A 15,964-nucleotide genomic window follows, 5' to 3' on the forward strand; every position below is an offset into this window, starting at 1 on the left:
GATAAGAAAATTGCTTCCAGCAGCCCGAATTTGCACAGGTTGCATGAAAGTGTAGACCAGGAGTGGATTACTGAAGAGCAGTTTTTTTACAAACTGCACTGTGTCATCTGTGTCGTAGGTGTGCAGTGTGCTAGAAAGCCTCGAGCAGGAGTATAAGAGAGAAGAAGACTGGTGCGGTGGTGCTGATAAACTGGGCCCTAACAGTGAATCAGACCATGTCACTCCCATGATCAGCAAACATCTGGAGCAGAAAGAGGCCTTCCTCAAGGTGAGAACGATGATTTTATTGCAAATACGAAAATAAACGTCAGCATTTTAGGGGGGTTAATGTGGCCTGGACTGATCCAGAATGGCATTCCTGCACAGTAATTAAATCTGACAGGCAGTTTAATGCAAAATAAGATCAAGTGAGTTCATTATTAATGTGCTGCCGCTTGTTGTTGCTAACAGCTGCTACTGCTGAGAAAGTAATGTTAGCCTTGATCCCATCTGCACAGTCTACACACATTTTATTTACTTTTTGTCCTCGTCAAGCGTACGCAAGCGTCAGTAAATGTTGGGCTCTTGGTATTTCAGCATCTAGCTATCAAGCCATCCATTTTTTTGCCACTTATGTGGGGCAGGGTTACAGAGGCAGCACCCCAAGCAGAGAAGCCCAGACTTCCCTCTTCCCAGCCAACTCCTCCAGCTCATCTGGTGGAACGAAGCATTCAAAAAGGCAGACAAAAGACGTAACCCAGGACACCCACTCTAGCTACCGTGACAAAAAAGGAGCGAGAGTATTAGCAGTTACATTTTGAAGTAGCACATGTTAGTTAAAGGTAGTGTTTCCATGCTTGCAGGGAGAAAAAAAGAGCTAATGTGTGAGAAGTTCACTCAGAGATAGAGAAAGATGTACAAAAGAAAGATGAGAGACTGTTTTCAAAGGTAAAGACTGCTCAACAAGTGATGTTTGATAAATATAAATACATTTGGTAGCAAAAGGAAAAGTCCAACGTTGTACTGTTTAGGGCTTGTGAAACAGGCATGCTCGCCGCTGTGCTTCTACCCTGGATCTTAGGGTTCCAATTCCCATTGCAACCTCTGATTATAAGGATATGAATGTGTTGACCCGCTGAGTAACATTCGGGTTCTTTCTGCACAATTACAGGCTTGTACGCTAGCCAGACGCAACGCTGATGTTTTCTTGAAGTACCTGCACAGAAACAGCGTCAACATGCCTGGCATGCTGTCCCACGTCAAAGCTCCAGAGACTCAGGTTAAGAGTAAGTAAACACCTCAGAGATAACTGTCATCCTTTCTGGATCTCATTATTACAGTTTACAGGAATCATTACAAATGTTTTTTACACAGTTGGTATAAACCTAAGCCCCTTTCAGACATGCACTCATTGCCGTTAACTCGATGGCATCTTAACATCTCTTCATGTCTGATTGGAAAGTTCCCCAGTTCACCTCTCTTTGATTACTGCACGTATACAGTGTTACACTAAACTAGAGTTTATGCTGACAGTGGCATAAACCCATCAGTGCTTTTGCATGTAAGGCTAATGACAAATGCACGAACATAAACATTAATATTAACAGATGTGTGAACTATTCCATGGTTAAAAAGGGCTTTTTTAAAACTTTCCTTGCACCATTTTAATTATTCTGAGAAGTTTTGATTTCATGTGTTCAATTTTTTTTCCCTGCGTTTGTTTGCATGTTAAACAGAAATTCGTAACCGACTCGAATAAACAAAGTGCTTGTGTCGATTCATCAGATATCTTGAATGAGCTGCTGCAGAGAGAAAACAGAGTGCTTCACTTCTGGACCATGAGGAAGCGGAGACTGGACCAGTGCCAGCAATATGTAGTGTTTGAACGCAGCGCCAAACAGGTGTGTGCTTGTTTATATGTGCAGTGGGAATAAGCACAATCTGATCATGAGGCTCAGCAGATAACTGCATTGTGGTGTTTGATTTACTGCAGACTGAGAAGTAGAAATAAGCCTCGTGTTTGGAGTGGGAGTATATCAGCATATTCGTTTTGTTGGCGAGCAGCTGCAACTTCCATCTTGTTTTGTCTCTCTTTTTGAATTAAACAATGAGTTAGTGTTTCTTTATAATGGCACATTCAACTGGAAGTGCTGCAAACAGGCAGTGATATGTATAAATGTCTTAAGGATGGCTACCATTATGTAGCACAGGACATATAAAGGTTAGAGTTACTGGAAAGCATTTCCAAAGCATCTCTTCAACTCTTTTTTTCCCCCCCTACATGTCAACCTGACCTTGGGAAGCTTTTCTGTGAAGAATAAGAGAACTGAGCTAGACCAAAGTTCCAAAGAACACTCAATATTTCCCATTCAAACAAGTCTCACTTTGAGAAAAGTTTGGTTAATATTGTTTGCAGTAGCAGGCGGGATGCCCTTACACTCTACAAACTGAGCTCATAACTGGAATGCTTTATTTAAACATGGCATGAGAGAGCCAAAGCAAGTTTGAATCTGCACTCTATTTTCCTGCACTAGGGTGCCTTAGGTTGTTTAATATAAGCCACTTGGCTCCCTCTTGTGGTGTTCGGGTGTATGCACGGACCAATTCTCTTAGCCAATAAAGCCAGATGACATCGAGCGTGTTTCTAGGACATGGCTATTCTAGGCTGGTCCAGGTTTTATCCCCAGGGCCCAGGGCTTGTTTCTGGTCTCACAGTTTGACTGGACCAGTTCTGCCATCACTGGTTGGGAGGTAGACCCAGTTTTAAAGTACGCAAACACTAATAAAGATAGAAATTAAATAGGACATATTTTAAGTGAATGCTAGAAATTTAGGAACTAACTAATTATTTTAATACGTGTTAAATGATTGGATCTGGAGGGAAACCAAAAAACATAAAATGATGCATAATATTTCCATGTCTTGTTATTTTCACAAGGTCATACTGATGTCAACTTTCCTCATCCAGAAGTCCCATGAATGTGATCGTAGGGAATTATAAAGGGAGTCTTAGAGGCGATCTGTATGGCAGAAAATACAACAGAGAGACCACAATCAGTTTAAACACAAGAATTATTGTTGGTTTAAATATACATATACAAAATACATAATACACTGAGGGTTTATTTTTATATTTTTTTTGTAGTTTTAAGTGCATTAGGTCCTCTAAGTGCATTAGGTCCTCAGATTTGGGTAGTCTGTGTTAAACTAAAATCCCTTCACTGTATACATACTCATTTGTGATTGGCTGTTTCCTCAGGCCCTGGAGTGGATCCATGACACTGGGGAGTTTTACCTGTCCACTCACACATCCACCGGGTCGAGCATTCACCACACACAGGAGCTACTGAAGGAACATGAAGATTTCCAGATCACAGCAAAGGTATGTGTGTGTACATTTATGTCTGTTTATTTATCCATAAAAGAAGGAGGACGAGCCTGTTTGCAGTTTTTTTCCTACCTGCTACTTACTGGTTGCGTTGCGTGTATATTTGCACAGTCTCACCCTCTGCTGTGAGGCCCTTTCCCAGGGCGGCATATTGTCCTGTTTCCTCTTTACTGTGTCGCTGTTATTATGTTAGGGAGCAGTCTATTGTGTCCATCAGGCAACACACTGTTTCCTAACACTCTCTCTCTTTTTCTCTGCCATCTACCTTTCCTCTGTATGGCCATCCCTCTCCACTCTGTGCCCCCTCCCTCTCTATTGACAGCAAACCAAAGAGCGGGTAAAGCTGTTGATCCAGCTGGCGGATGGGTTTTGTGACAAGGGCCACGCCCATGCCTCGGAAATAAAGAAATGGGTGTCCTCGGTGGACAAGCGCTACAGGGACTTCTCTCTCCGCATGGACAAATACCGAACCTGCCTGGAATCAGCGCTTGGCATTTCTTCCGACTCAAACAAAGCCGTGAGTGCCCATCGCTGATAACACCATATCTGATCTTTCAAGCAGCTTTAAAAATGAAATTGCACGCATATATGTGTGTTTGCAAGATATAACTATGCATTATGACCGTTTGCTTCGACTTTCAGCTTTTCAAAAATCATTTTGTGCTTGATGGGATTAACATTGATATAGCCCAAATAAACTACACCTGGGCTGAATCCTGTTTGTTTAACTGCTGATAAATCACCCACTGGTGTGTGGAACTGCTGAGTGACTGATGTGGCCTGTTGTGCACCACATAATAGCCCTTGGCTTCTGTGTTTTCAGAGTAAAGAGTTGCAACTGGACATCATTCCAGCCAGTGCTCCAGGGTCAGAGGTCAAGTTGCGGGACGCTGCCCATGAACTCAATGAGGAGAAGAGGAAATCAGCACGAAGGAAAGAGTAAGGGCAGCAGACGGGTTGATTTTCCGCTTATTTCCCGGGCCATAGGTTTCAGGCACATCATTTCCAGCTAACATATAAAAACATTTTCAGCATTTTCAGTGCTGTTGACAATATCTAGCTTGAGGTTAGCTTTCATTTTATAGTTACTGTTAAGTAATGTGTAAATTCATGTTAAATAACCCAAACTTCATGTAAATATCATCCTGATTACCTCAGATTCATTCAAGTGTGTACAAAAACAGTTTATAGTGCACAACGACACAGAGTTATGAGCTTTAATGGCACAACTTTGTGTTGCTGATGCTGTAAAAAATATCTGTTGTAACTACTCATAAGCAGCTATAAGCAAGGGGAATTATAATGCTTCCACATAGAGCTGTTCTATGTGTCTTTCCTTGTTAACCAATTTTTTTGTAATATTTACACACACACGGATTACTTCTATCATACCGATTGGTTTGTTTAACTCATTGACGTCATGAAGTCATCTTTAAGAAACAAAAAGGTACAGGTTTCACAAGCACATCTGTGGATAAATTGTTCATAAAATCCTTTAATTTCTTCTTCTTCGTTTCTTCTAAAGTGTTGATCTAAATTGCAGTCTTTAATCTCTTCAGAAATCCTTTTGTTTTTGAGTTAAATTTACTTGAATTTTGTCAGTCACAGCAGTGTGCCGTGTGCATCACTTTCTGTATTTCCCAATATTTATATCGTTTCAGATTTATAATGGCAGAGCTGATTCAAACAGAGAAAGCCTATGTACGAGACCTACGGGAGTGTATGGATGTAAGTATTGTAACAGACGCGAGTCTTCACTAAACAGCTGAAAACGCATCTTTTTAAACTTTCTCATAGGTAGCTTTTTGCTCATATTTTTTACTCTTTTTGTTGTGAAGCACTTTGATGTTTATCTTGAAAGGTGCAATATAAATAAAACTTTACGCATTTCATTCTTTGTTCTTGAATTATGACGATATTTTTCTTTAAAATGATTTCCATTTGGTTACACTGCCAGTTTACTTTTTCTTTAAGCTAGACACAAGTCTAGGTGATGAATTAATTATTCTGTGGCGTGCGCGTCTGTGCAGACCTACCTGTGGGAAATGACCAGCGGCGTGGAGGAAATTCCTCCTGGTATTGTCAACAAGGAACACATCATTTTTGGGAACATGCAGGACCTCTATGAGTTTCATCACAAGTCAGTAGTGCATTATTTTGTGACACTTTGTTTTCCTTACCATCAATATCGGTTGATTTAAAAAAAATCATTGTTAGGTGCAGTGAATCCACAGTTTGACCCTGAAATTTGACCGTCTACCTTTTCCTCTTTCTGTACAGTATTTTCCTGAAGGAGTTAGAAAAGTACGAGCAGCTTCCAGAAGATGTCGGCCATTGTTTTGTAACCTGGGTAAGAGATAAACTTGCACCTTAGTAATTTGTTTCTTTCCACACTATGTTAAATGCTAAAACATGACATAGTACAATAGTCCATTTCTTCTAAAAAGGTTTATGTTTTATCCATATCTCTGGATTTCTTGTGAATAAATGCTGCTGTTATTTTTCCTGCTAAGGCTGATAAGTTTCAGATGTATGTGAACTACTGTAAGAACAAGCCAGATTCAACTCAGCTCATCGTGGAACATGCTGGACCCTACTTTGATGTAAGATATTACCAACAGCATTAATCTTTTCTGTTCATCTTCTGGGAGTAGAAATACTAAATTTGCATTTTATATCTGAAATTGACTCACTTCGAATCATAATTAATTTAACTCTCATGGTTCCTCTGTGTGCCGCATGATTTAGAATGAATGAAGCACTTTCCTGTAAAAGTGTCTTTTTCCTTTTTCAATTTACAGGAAATTCAGCAAAGACATCGTCTCGCAAACTCTATCTCCTCTTACCTGATCAAGCCAGTCCAAAGAATCACAAAATACCAGTTGCTTCTAAAGGTAGAGCATACATTTAAATGAATCTTAAGAAGGTTTTGTATTTAAATCCCACTGGATTGACACGTTTGTGTGCTCCACTGTAGGAACTGTTAACATGCTGTGAGGAAGGAAAAGGGGAGATCAAGGATGGCCTGGAAGTGATGCTCAGTGTCCCCAAGAGAGCCAACGATGCCATGCACCTCTCTATGCTGGAGGGTGGGTATACATATCTGTGCATCTGCTAGTATGTTTTTCTTTGCTTGTCTGTAGCCAGTGACTGAACTGTCACTTTGCTTTTTTGAGAGAAAACGAAATATGTTGCTCACTTTTATAGTCAGTTGTATTTCTGACTCAGCTGTGAGTCAGAAGTAAATTATTTCAACTTGCCTCCTACAAACATATTTGCATTTACTGCAGTAACAAGAAAGCACCCTTAGGTGATTCTTCCCTGATTTTCCTTTCACTACCTCAGGATTTGATGGAAACATCGACTCCCAGGGAGAGCTGATACTCCAGGAGTCCTTCCAGGTCTGGGATCCTAAGACTCTTATCCGGAAGGGTCGGGATCGACACCTCTTCCTCTTTGAGATGTCTCTGGTCTTCAGCAAAGAAGTGAAAGACTCCAATGGGCGCAGCAAATACCTCTACAAGAGCAAGCTCTTTGTAAGAATTGTTTTATCCGGCTGTACTGAGTGGATCCACGCCAGGTCCTCCGAGACACCTGTTGTTTTTATCTGGGTTACAAGGCTGTTATCACATATTTTTATGCCTCTGTGATGGCAACGGTTGTGGCTGGAGACAGAATGCTTCTCAGTTGCCCCTACTTCTATGAGTCAGCCTGTTTGTCAGCCGCTCCCATTTTGAACTTGATATCTCTTGATCACCTCGAGGGAATTCACTGTGACCTTGGCCATAACGCTGAATATGTCTAAATTAGACACAACTGCATATAAAAATAATATGAAGTAATGATAAAGATGTTAAGTCTTAAAAAACTTAGCAGAAGAATGCAACTGTAGGATGGTAGATCTGAGATATTTTTATATTTCGCCTAATTTATTTGCACATTTTTCATCTCATCAGACGTCAGAGCTTGGAGTGACAGAACATGTGGAGGGAGATCCTTGCAAGTTTGCCCTCTGGTTGGGGAGGACCCCAACCTCAGACAACAAGATTGTTCTGAAGGTATGAAGATGTTGACTTCGATGGGTTATGGAAAGAGTCATTGCATTCATATTTATTTTAACAGTATTTTAAGATTAACCAACAGATTTACTGAAAGCCTTGAATATTATAACAGATCTGATGTAATCATTTTAGAAGTAATCCTCTTGCAAAAAAGCTTTTCTAGCATTGTTACTATAAAGTTGTGTGAAGAAAGTTTTCATAGGGCTCTATACAGTACAGTGAAAAACTAAGTACACCCTTGCTGCTTCCATGGGAAATAAGAGAGTAAAAAGCAGCCAAGTGCTGCTAATCACAAGTACTTGATTAAATGACCAGTGAATGTGAGCACTTCCATAAAACCAGCTGTTTGAGTGTTGAAGTGTGTGTTAACGCAATCTTACCAAGAGTGTGGCTATCCCAGCAAATTCAAACTAAGAAACTAAGGTCAGATTATGCTCAAACTTAAAGTTCAACTGGAAAATAGCTGAACAAGTGTGGCTTGTGCTGAAGCATTGCCAGGAGAAAACCTCTTCTCTCTAAAAAGAGCATGGCTGCAGAGCTTAGGTTTGCAAAAGTTGCATCTGAACAAACTACAAGACGTCTGGAACAACATCCTTTGAAAATGGAATGAATCAAGGTGTTTCAGTGGCTCCGTCAAAGTCCAGATGCCAAACTAACTGAAATGTCGTGGCAAGACCTTAGGAGAGCTATACATAAACACATAAACCTCAATGAAGTGAAGCTACATTGTAAAAAAGACTGGGGCAGATTTCCTCCGCAATTATGTGTGAGACTGAAGAAGTCAAACAGTTCAAGTTATTGGTGTTAAAAGTGGTTCTACAAGCCGCTGAATCTTGGGTGTGCTGTGTTTCTCAGAGGAATGCATAAAGTCCTGTGAAAACTCTCTTTTTCATATGGATGTACTTCTCATATGATCACAGGAAGTGGTAAGGTTTTTGATACATGAAGAAGTGTTACTTCATGTCTATAGTTCATCCTCACTAAATCCTCCCTGGCTCCTTTTGTTCAGCCAACAAAGTTCAGTCCCTGTAAGGGGGTGGGGTGTTACTTTCTGCTACTTCTTCACTCATCACATTAGCATAGCAGTTGATGGGTCATAATCCAAACCTCACAAGCGACTTGGTAATTCTCACGCAGTGAGTCAGAAGCAATGTTTTATGCATGCTGTGTGTGTGTAGATATGCGTTTGCTTTTTGAGACTGACACAGAGAAAGGCTCCCAGGGTGTGTTACGATTTGGCAATGTGTGCTGTACAGCTTTCTGTCTTATTACATAACTTCTGATGATCATCTTAAACTGAATCTTATATAACTCGGCTCCATGGCAGTCATGGTCCTGGTTGCTAAGTGAAAAAGGAAGGGAAGACTCAAATGAGGGTGGTTATAGGATGAAAGCTGCATCTACACATTGAATCTGTGACGTAAATAAACACAGTAATAGACCGTGGTTGCTTTTTGGGGCTCTGAGTGAATATGTGCTCATCATATAGACATGTGAGTCAAGTTAAAGACTGCAGGGCTTAAGCACACTGTGGGAAGAGAGAGAATTAAAATAACTAAATTAGGCCTTATTTGTAGACCTGTGTTTTTCTTGCTATTAATGCTGTCATTGTATTTAAAAAAGAGAAAACAGTACTGTGCACTTAAGAAACTTTGAAATCTAACATATATCTAACCCAGTTATCTGTTATGCACCAGGCTTCAAGTATTGAGAATAAGCAGGACTGGATCAAACACATTCGGGAAGTCATACAGGAGCGAACAATCCACCTGCGTGGAGCTCTGAAGGAACCCATCCACATCCCTAAAGCCACCACAACTAAACACAAAGGCAGAAGGTGAGCTAAAAGTAGATTACTGTCAGGCAAAAAAAAGAAAAAAAGAAATCAGTTTCATGATAATGCCTAGAAGCATTTCAGCCGAACAAAACTATATGCCGTGAAGATAGCCCTATAGGGTAAATGTCATGTTTATTGGTCATAGTAATTATGGGTCTGCTGTAATGATGCCTGCCTGCAGGGATGGAGAGGAGCTGGACAGCCAGGGAGACGCCAGCAGCCAACCTGATACCATCTCTATTGCCTCACGTACGTCCCAGAACACACTGGACAGCGATAAGGTAAAAACACAACTCACGCGGACGTTCGTCATAACCAGTATGTAAGGGAAGCACTTTAGCCACATTAAAAATAGTCAAGTTTTCAGTGCTATTTATTTCTTTTTTTTGTTTTTATTTTGTCCTGTCTTACTGTGCAGTTCATGCAGTCACATTGCAGCTCTGCTGTCGATTAATGCTGTCACTCAGTAATACGATTGTAAAAAAACAAAAAACAAATGTGCAAAATGCTTAGATGCAGTCGACTGTCCTCAAGTCGTTTCCTGTGAAATTGTTTGATTGTGTTAGGAGGAAGAAACAGCCCGACTCTCAGAGCTTTAAAGCGGCATGTGTGTGTTTGTTTTTTCGTGTGTATTTGCGCTTGTGGCTGTGGTTATATCTGGTAATAGCACCACAGAAGGCTTGTCCTCCTACGCTCAGTATGATCAACTGTAAAGCTAAAAAACATGCAGCACACACACACACACACACAGATAAAATAGCCTCCCCGTACGTTTATCTCATACTAATTATAAACTGATCACTGGACTCCTGCATCGGTTCCTTATTTTCACGCTTGAGTTGCAGTCGTTTCACATGACCCAAATGTGAAATTTTAATGGTCGAGGGGGTGAGGAGCATCCGCTGAAGTCTAAACTATCACAGACACTGATTAATTAGTCACAGCGCCTCAGTTTAGGCAGCAGTCACATGCATACACATTTGAAACACAGTAACACCTGCAAATTCAAATTAGCATCTCATTCTCACTTTTTGAATGCATCTCTTTATCTCTCGCTTTGTGCGGACTCCATGAGACGTTTCATTCAAGGGGAAGTGACAGTGGCGTGTTTGTGTTGCCGTGTGTGCGCGCGCGCTCGTGTTCCTGTGTGCGTTTCAGCTCTAGTGACTGACTTGTTGTGTGTCGGCAGCTTCAGCCTCCCACGCTCACTTCACAGAGGATGCTCGTCTGTATGCCAGACAGGAGAGCACAGTTTTAAGTCCTCACAGCTATCGATCTTACTCTTTGCTTCAAAATACAGGCTACCATAATGTTTTTACCGCTAATTTTCCTGGTGTGTGTTTTGTTTTTGTTTTTCTTGATGAAAGGTTCAGTGTGAAAGTAATTGTTAAAAGACACGGGTGGATTAATTGCGCCGCTACTGGAAAGTGACACAAGAGAAGGAATCATTTAATCTTCAGTAGTCTGATTGTAAGGACCCACAGAGGAGTGTAATTACAGTGGACAGCAGGAAGTTTTCTACTGGCTTTGGAATGTTGGGATCAGGAATTTTAATACTAATTGAAAATGAATGATTATTTCTCTTTTTTAACTTCTACTTACCTGCTTCCCTGCATTCCCTTAGTGTGATTCGAACTTTAGTGGACTGAGACACAGATAACTCTGCTCTGTAGAGTTTTTCTATCTTTTTTTGGAACTTTTCTTGCAATGAGGGAGTGGAAAACAATGGACAGGTTTGGAGAAAGGAGCTCACATCCCATTTCTCAGCTCCTAAGCTCTCTGGCTTTGCCCCACTACCAAAGGGTATGTTTCAGATAATCTGCTTTGCTTTGCCGTGACAATTAATGCAGTGTAGTGTGCTGTGAATAAAATATTGAGCAATAATATATGCTTTGAAAGACTCAAATGGAAGCGCACACAAGCAGTTAGAGCAGTTGTAAGTATTGGAAAACATGGGACGTTTTTACAGTATTTACAGAGTATTTACACTGCAGAGTGTGTAGCTAATGACTGCTGCATGGCTTCACTCCATTTCCAAGACTTTTCATCTGTTGCTAATAATTTTTATGTTTAACATAAATAAACATAAAGTTTTCCTTCTTGAAAATGTGTCATTCAAAGATTACAATTATACTCCCAGTGATTACTGAACTACAGCATTAAAAACAGAGAATGTCCATTGCAACAATTATAGTATTAATATATTAATTGTTTTCAGGTCTGTATTTCCCAGAATTGTAATTGCATAACACATTTTAAATGTTCAATCTTATCTGCTCTTGTGTTTGCAGAATAGCTACATTTGCTCACCCTCTGTGCCTCAGATCAAAGCATCATTAGCGACTAGCAGCTGCTTTTTCACTCACACGTTAAAAGGACAAACCTTTTAAAATAACCAGTGAGAAAAATGACTAATCCCGACTCGCTCCACCTCTACCTAAAATTGCCTTTCCTTTCATAGACGATCACGTCGTCAGAATGACGTTTTATTCGGTTGAGCTTGGATGAGTCACCGGTTCATTCTTACACTGTACAGAGCTTCTTGAGTCCCTGTGCTGTTAGCACATGATATTGTGTGGGCACATCTGCTTTACAGTTATTAATTAATTGCCGGGGAAAGTTTTATTGCAGGGTTATTATTTAACATCGAGCAAGTGTTGGTGATAAGATTAATAAAATGCAGAAAACTACTCAGAAATGTTTATGTATATTCTAAGGGAACACAATGAGGCAATAATGGATTGTTTGGAAATTTTTCTACACACTAGCCTAACACCTATTAATATGGAGGTTATCCTCTTGAAAAAACATTCAGAGTACTGTTGTTTCCCTTCCAGCTCTCTGGTGGCTGTGAACTCACAGTGGTCATACACGACTTTGTGGCCAGTAACGGCGGCAGCAACGGGGAGCTGACAGTCCGCCGCGGCCAGACTGTTGAGGTTTTGGAGCGACTGCACGACAAGCCGGACTGGTGCTTGGTCCGGACCACGGATCGCTCGCCAGCCCAGGAGGGCATTGTGCCCTGCTCCATGCTCTGCATCGCTCACTCCAGGTCCTCCATGGAGATGGAGGGCCTCTTCAACCACAAAGGTAGGAGGAGAATAATTTCTTGGCTTATTACAGGTGCACTGAATGATGTTTTTTGATGTTTGTTTTTTCGCGAAGCACATCTGAACACTTAAAAACAGCTGCTCGTCGCATACATGCACGAGCATGGACATATCGGATTCGGTTCCTGTTTGCAAATACAACATCGATGACCCGTAGAGCCTTCACTTTCCATTAAACAGCTGCTTCGGGGAACACAGACATGTATTTCTAGGTGTTGCTATGCAACTGTGGAAGGCCCACTTGAAGCACAGCAGTTTTTTTTTTTCATTAGACTCTTTTTTTTAAAACTTTTTTCATTAACAATTTTACCATTGACAGATGTTATTACTGTCAGAAAACCTCATTTTGTCCTTGTGTTGGTGCCTTTGTTCTTATACCTGACATATTTTGGCAGAAAAAACACATTTCAAATGGATTTTCTCAATCTGTATGTATTAACACCAAAGCCCTTCTCAAACTAAGTCTAGTCATTCAGCACTCGCCATGTAAGACTTCCAGGAACTTATTTGGGTTGTTATTTGAAGCATTATCTAACACGTGAAGTTGGGCAAAGGACATAAAAACTCGAAGTCTCAACACTGATGAGGGATTGTGGCCGGGATTGTGCAGGCACACAGAGAAGGAGGTACTTCCTCTGAAGGTATTAGATTCAAAAATACACCTATAGCCTGATGGTTCTAAAATAAAATATTTTTTTCCTGAAGTAGGGGCTTGTAGGTCTGCAGCAAAAAATGACACGCACAATGAATCCCACTATCCTTACAAGTTATTAATATTTAATTATACTTGTAGCACCAAAAAAAAGTGCTCATCAGTTGGAGTGGCCTTACTCTTACCTTAGCATAAATTACATTTTGCTGTTGGCAAAAGTGGCACTAATTCAGAGTTTTCGATACTACCATATAGCCTAAAGGAAAGCAGAACATATTCCTCAGAACTGTACTGTAGCACATAATTTTGCTTAAGGACTTTCCACCAATGCTAATGCTGCATTGCTGTAAAACATGCATGCTTTTAGTTTAATTAGTCACACAGTGACTTGTAGCTGGCTTAGCTAGATGCTTTATATTCATTTTTTTTCTTATGTGAATATATCATAGGGTTGTCTAGTTATTGCTGTGAACTGTTGTTCTTTTGACCAAAACACTCATAATCCAAGCTGTGATCAAATTTCACGTAGCCAGTTGGAGTTATGAGCTGCTGTCATCATGTCTTGAGAGAAGTTTCTGCTTGTGCCTTTCTCTTTTTAATCTGGAAGAGTGGGTGAGAGGTGGACTGCTTGTTTCTATGGTGATATAGCATACAAATATTTTGCTGGCAGCGTCTTTATAGTCAGTACGAGAAAGGTCTGCATTTAAAATTAAAGGATGCTTGGATGGTGAATACAGGAACTAACAATTTTGGCATTAGCTGAATGATTTACTAGACCGCCACGAGAAGAAAGCTACAATTTTCCAACCAATTATTTTACGCTTTCAACTCCAGCTCTTTGTTTGTCATCCTTACTTTGTTTACTGGGACTCGTGTTTCTTGTCCGTTTGTCGCTGTGTGTTTGTGCGGTCAGAGGGGGTGATGAAAAGGAGCCTTTCTCTGCAGGGGGTACTCTCGTCAGAAAGGCTGCTGCTCAAGAGGAGGGAGACAAGGATGACAAAAAAGGGGGAAAAAAAGCTTTTTGTGCAGTTTTTGTCAGCCTTTTTTTTTTATTTACAGACCAACCGTGGATGCCGCTTTGTCCAAAGTGGTGGAAGGGTGAAAGTTTAGGGGATTAGGGTGGTCGTCCAGGAAATCTCCCATTTTTCTTGTCATGTCTCACAATCATAGACTGTACGTTAAAGGTAAAAATGTGCATAGATATTCACCCTGACATTTCATCCAGTGTTCTTTGGAGGCATTTTTTTTAATCATCAGCTTATGCTCGTCGAAACTTTGAGTTTTCAAGACTATTTTGAGCAGGAATGTCAAACACATTTTGCATCGTGGGCCTCCTACACTCCACTTTGAGCTTAAGTAAAAAGTCAAAGAAGCTTAACTCTCTGTTAAAACTTTAATTTATAAATTAAAAAAGAAATCCGTCAACATGACTCTTTGGGTCTTAAGTGTGTAAAATTTCTGGTAGCACATTGAAATCCTAAAATCCTAAAATTTCGATAGTATATATTGAAAAAATGGAACATTTTCAGTCATTTAATTGCTTTTCTATTACGTAATGACTTCGGTGTACTATGAATGATGGTGGGGGAGATGTTTGCTTGTAGTAAAAGTCCAAAATCGGTGTCCTCCTTCACACTTTTCAAAGCCGGTTACGGGGCCAGAATAGAGTCTTTGCAAGGCCGATTTTGGCCCTCAGGCTTTGGGGTTATGTTTGACACCCCTGATTCAGTCTTTTTAAGGTTTCAGTTAATTCTAGCAAGGTAGTAAGCCATATCATTTTTCAGGAAAAATGCCATTATAAATCCTCCAAAAGAAACAAACAGTTCAGTGACAAAAATAAACTGAGGTGAAGCCTCGCAGACAACCAGTGACTACGGCTGCAATTTCTCACCACTAAGAATTCCTGGCAGTTTGAGGCATCTGAGGGGACAGAGTACCATAGAAGGCTTCACATGCAGATGAATTAAGCCACAAAATGTACACTTGGCAGTTTCAGTTATTCAGATTTATGATATGTTTCTTTTGTTTTTCTGGCTCTGATCCAATTGCTGACAGTTGCACAAGCCTGTGCGTCCCTGCTATGTAATATCACAGATTTGTCAGACATGCAGGTGGACTGCACTGCCCCTCGCGATGGAATAAATACAAAAGTACCCACTTAATGAAACTTAATGTGATTGATATAAGCACTCGGAGTGCCTGTGTATGCCTGTGTGTGCCCTAACAGCAGAGAGTGTGTTTAAAGCCCAAAGAGATACACATAAACACACACTCATAGTTAAACAGGCAGGTCTTTGTGCGTCTAGCTTGCATAACTGCTCAAGGCTGCACAGAGCACAGTTTCAGATGAAGACGCTCCAAAAACAGAGTTATGTGTTGGATAAATAGTCAGTAGTGCCATTCAGAAACTAAATAAATGTAAAAAGAAAATCTGAAATGTATGCGCAACACTTTTGATGAACAACTGAATAGAAAACATATTCCTTTTTTAAACCAAGCTTTATGCTGTTCATTTGTGTTCGATTTCATAACCAAATCTATATTTGTTCCAAGCATACTGCACAAGTTGTATGCGACCTAATGCCTGTAAAATATGCACCCGCCCACACAAACTGAGTGGGTGCTTCTACAAAGGGTAATACGGTAGAAATGCTGCCTGTTTCCAGACGTCCCCTTGGAACGGGAGAGGCACAGTGGAGGTTTGCCCAATATCCTCACAGCAGCCCACTCGTGAGGGAGGGAGAGAGGGAGGGATGGAGATACAAAGAAAGAGAGAGAAAACATCCTACTCTCTAATGCTGCATTTGACTTTTGCTTTTCTCTCACACTGGACTTCACACTTTCCCTGGAATTTCAGCGACGTAGTTACTGCAGGTTTATTGTTATTTATAAAGATTCTGGGATTTTTTCAAAGGATCTTAAAGCCATTTGGCATAC

The 15,964-nt window shown here is 40.5% G+C and overlaps 1 protein-coding gene across 1 annotated transcript in view; it reads left to right on the forward strand.

Moving 5' to 3' along the window:
• Window positions 1-15,964, forward strand: part of triob (trio Rho guanine nucleotide exchange factor b) — a 107,258-nt gene that overhangs the window by 72,179 nt on the left and 19,115 nt on the right. Inside the window, 17 exon segments of the mRNA XM_040013260.1 lie at window positions 119-268; window positions 1,151-1,265; window positions 1,765-1,880; window positions 3,239-3,361; window positions 3,690-3,884; window positions 4,191-4,306; window positions 5,029-5,095; window positions 5,398-5,507; window positions 5,648-5,717; window positions 5,881-5,970; window positions 6,169-6,261; window positions 6,345-6,456; window positions 6,713-6,903; window positions 7,324-7,425; window positions 9,126-9,265; window positions 9,447-9,546; window positions 12,103-12,355. Coding sequence (XP_039869194.1) covers window positions 119-268; window positions 1,151-1,265; window positions 1,765-1,880; window positions 3,239-3,361; window positions 3,690-3,884; window positions 4,191-4,306; window positions 5,029-5,095; window positions 5,398-5,507; window positions 5,648-5,717; window positions 5,881-5,970; window positions 6,169-6,261; window positions 6,345-6,456; window positions 6,713-6,903; window positions 7,324-7,425; window positions 9,126-9,265; window positions 9,447-9,546; window positions 12,103-12,355 — 2,143 coding nt within the window.

This window comes from Simochromis diagramma, unplaced genomic scaffold (assembly GCF_900408965.1).
Source record: "Simochromis diagramma unplaced genomic scaffold, fSimDia1.1 OVJJ01000618.1, whole genome shotgun sequence".
NCBI classification, from domain to species: Eukaryota; Metazoa; Chordata; class Actinopteri; order Cichliformes; family Cichlidae; genus Simochromis; species Simochromis diagramma.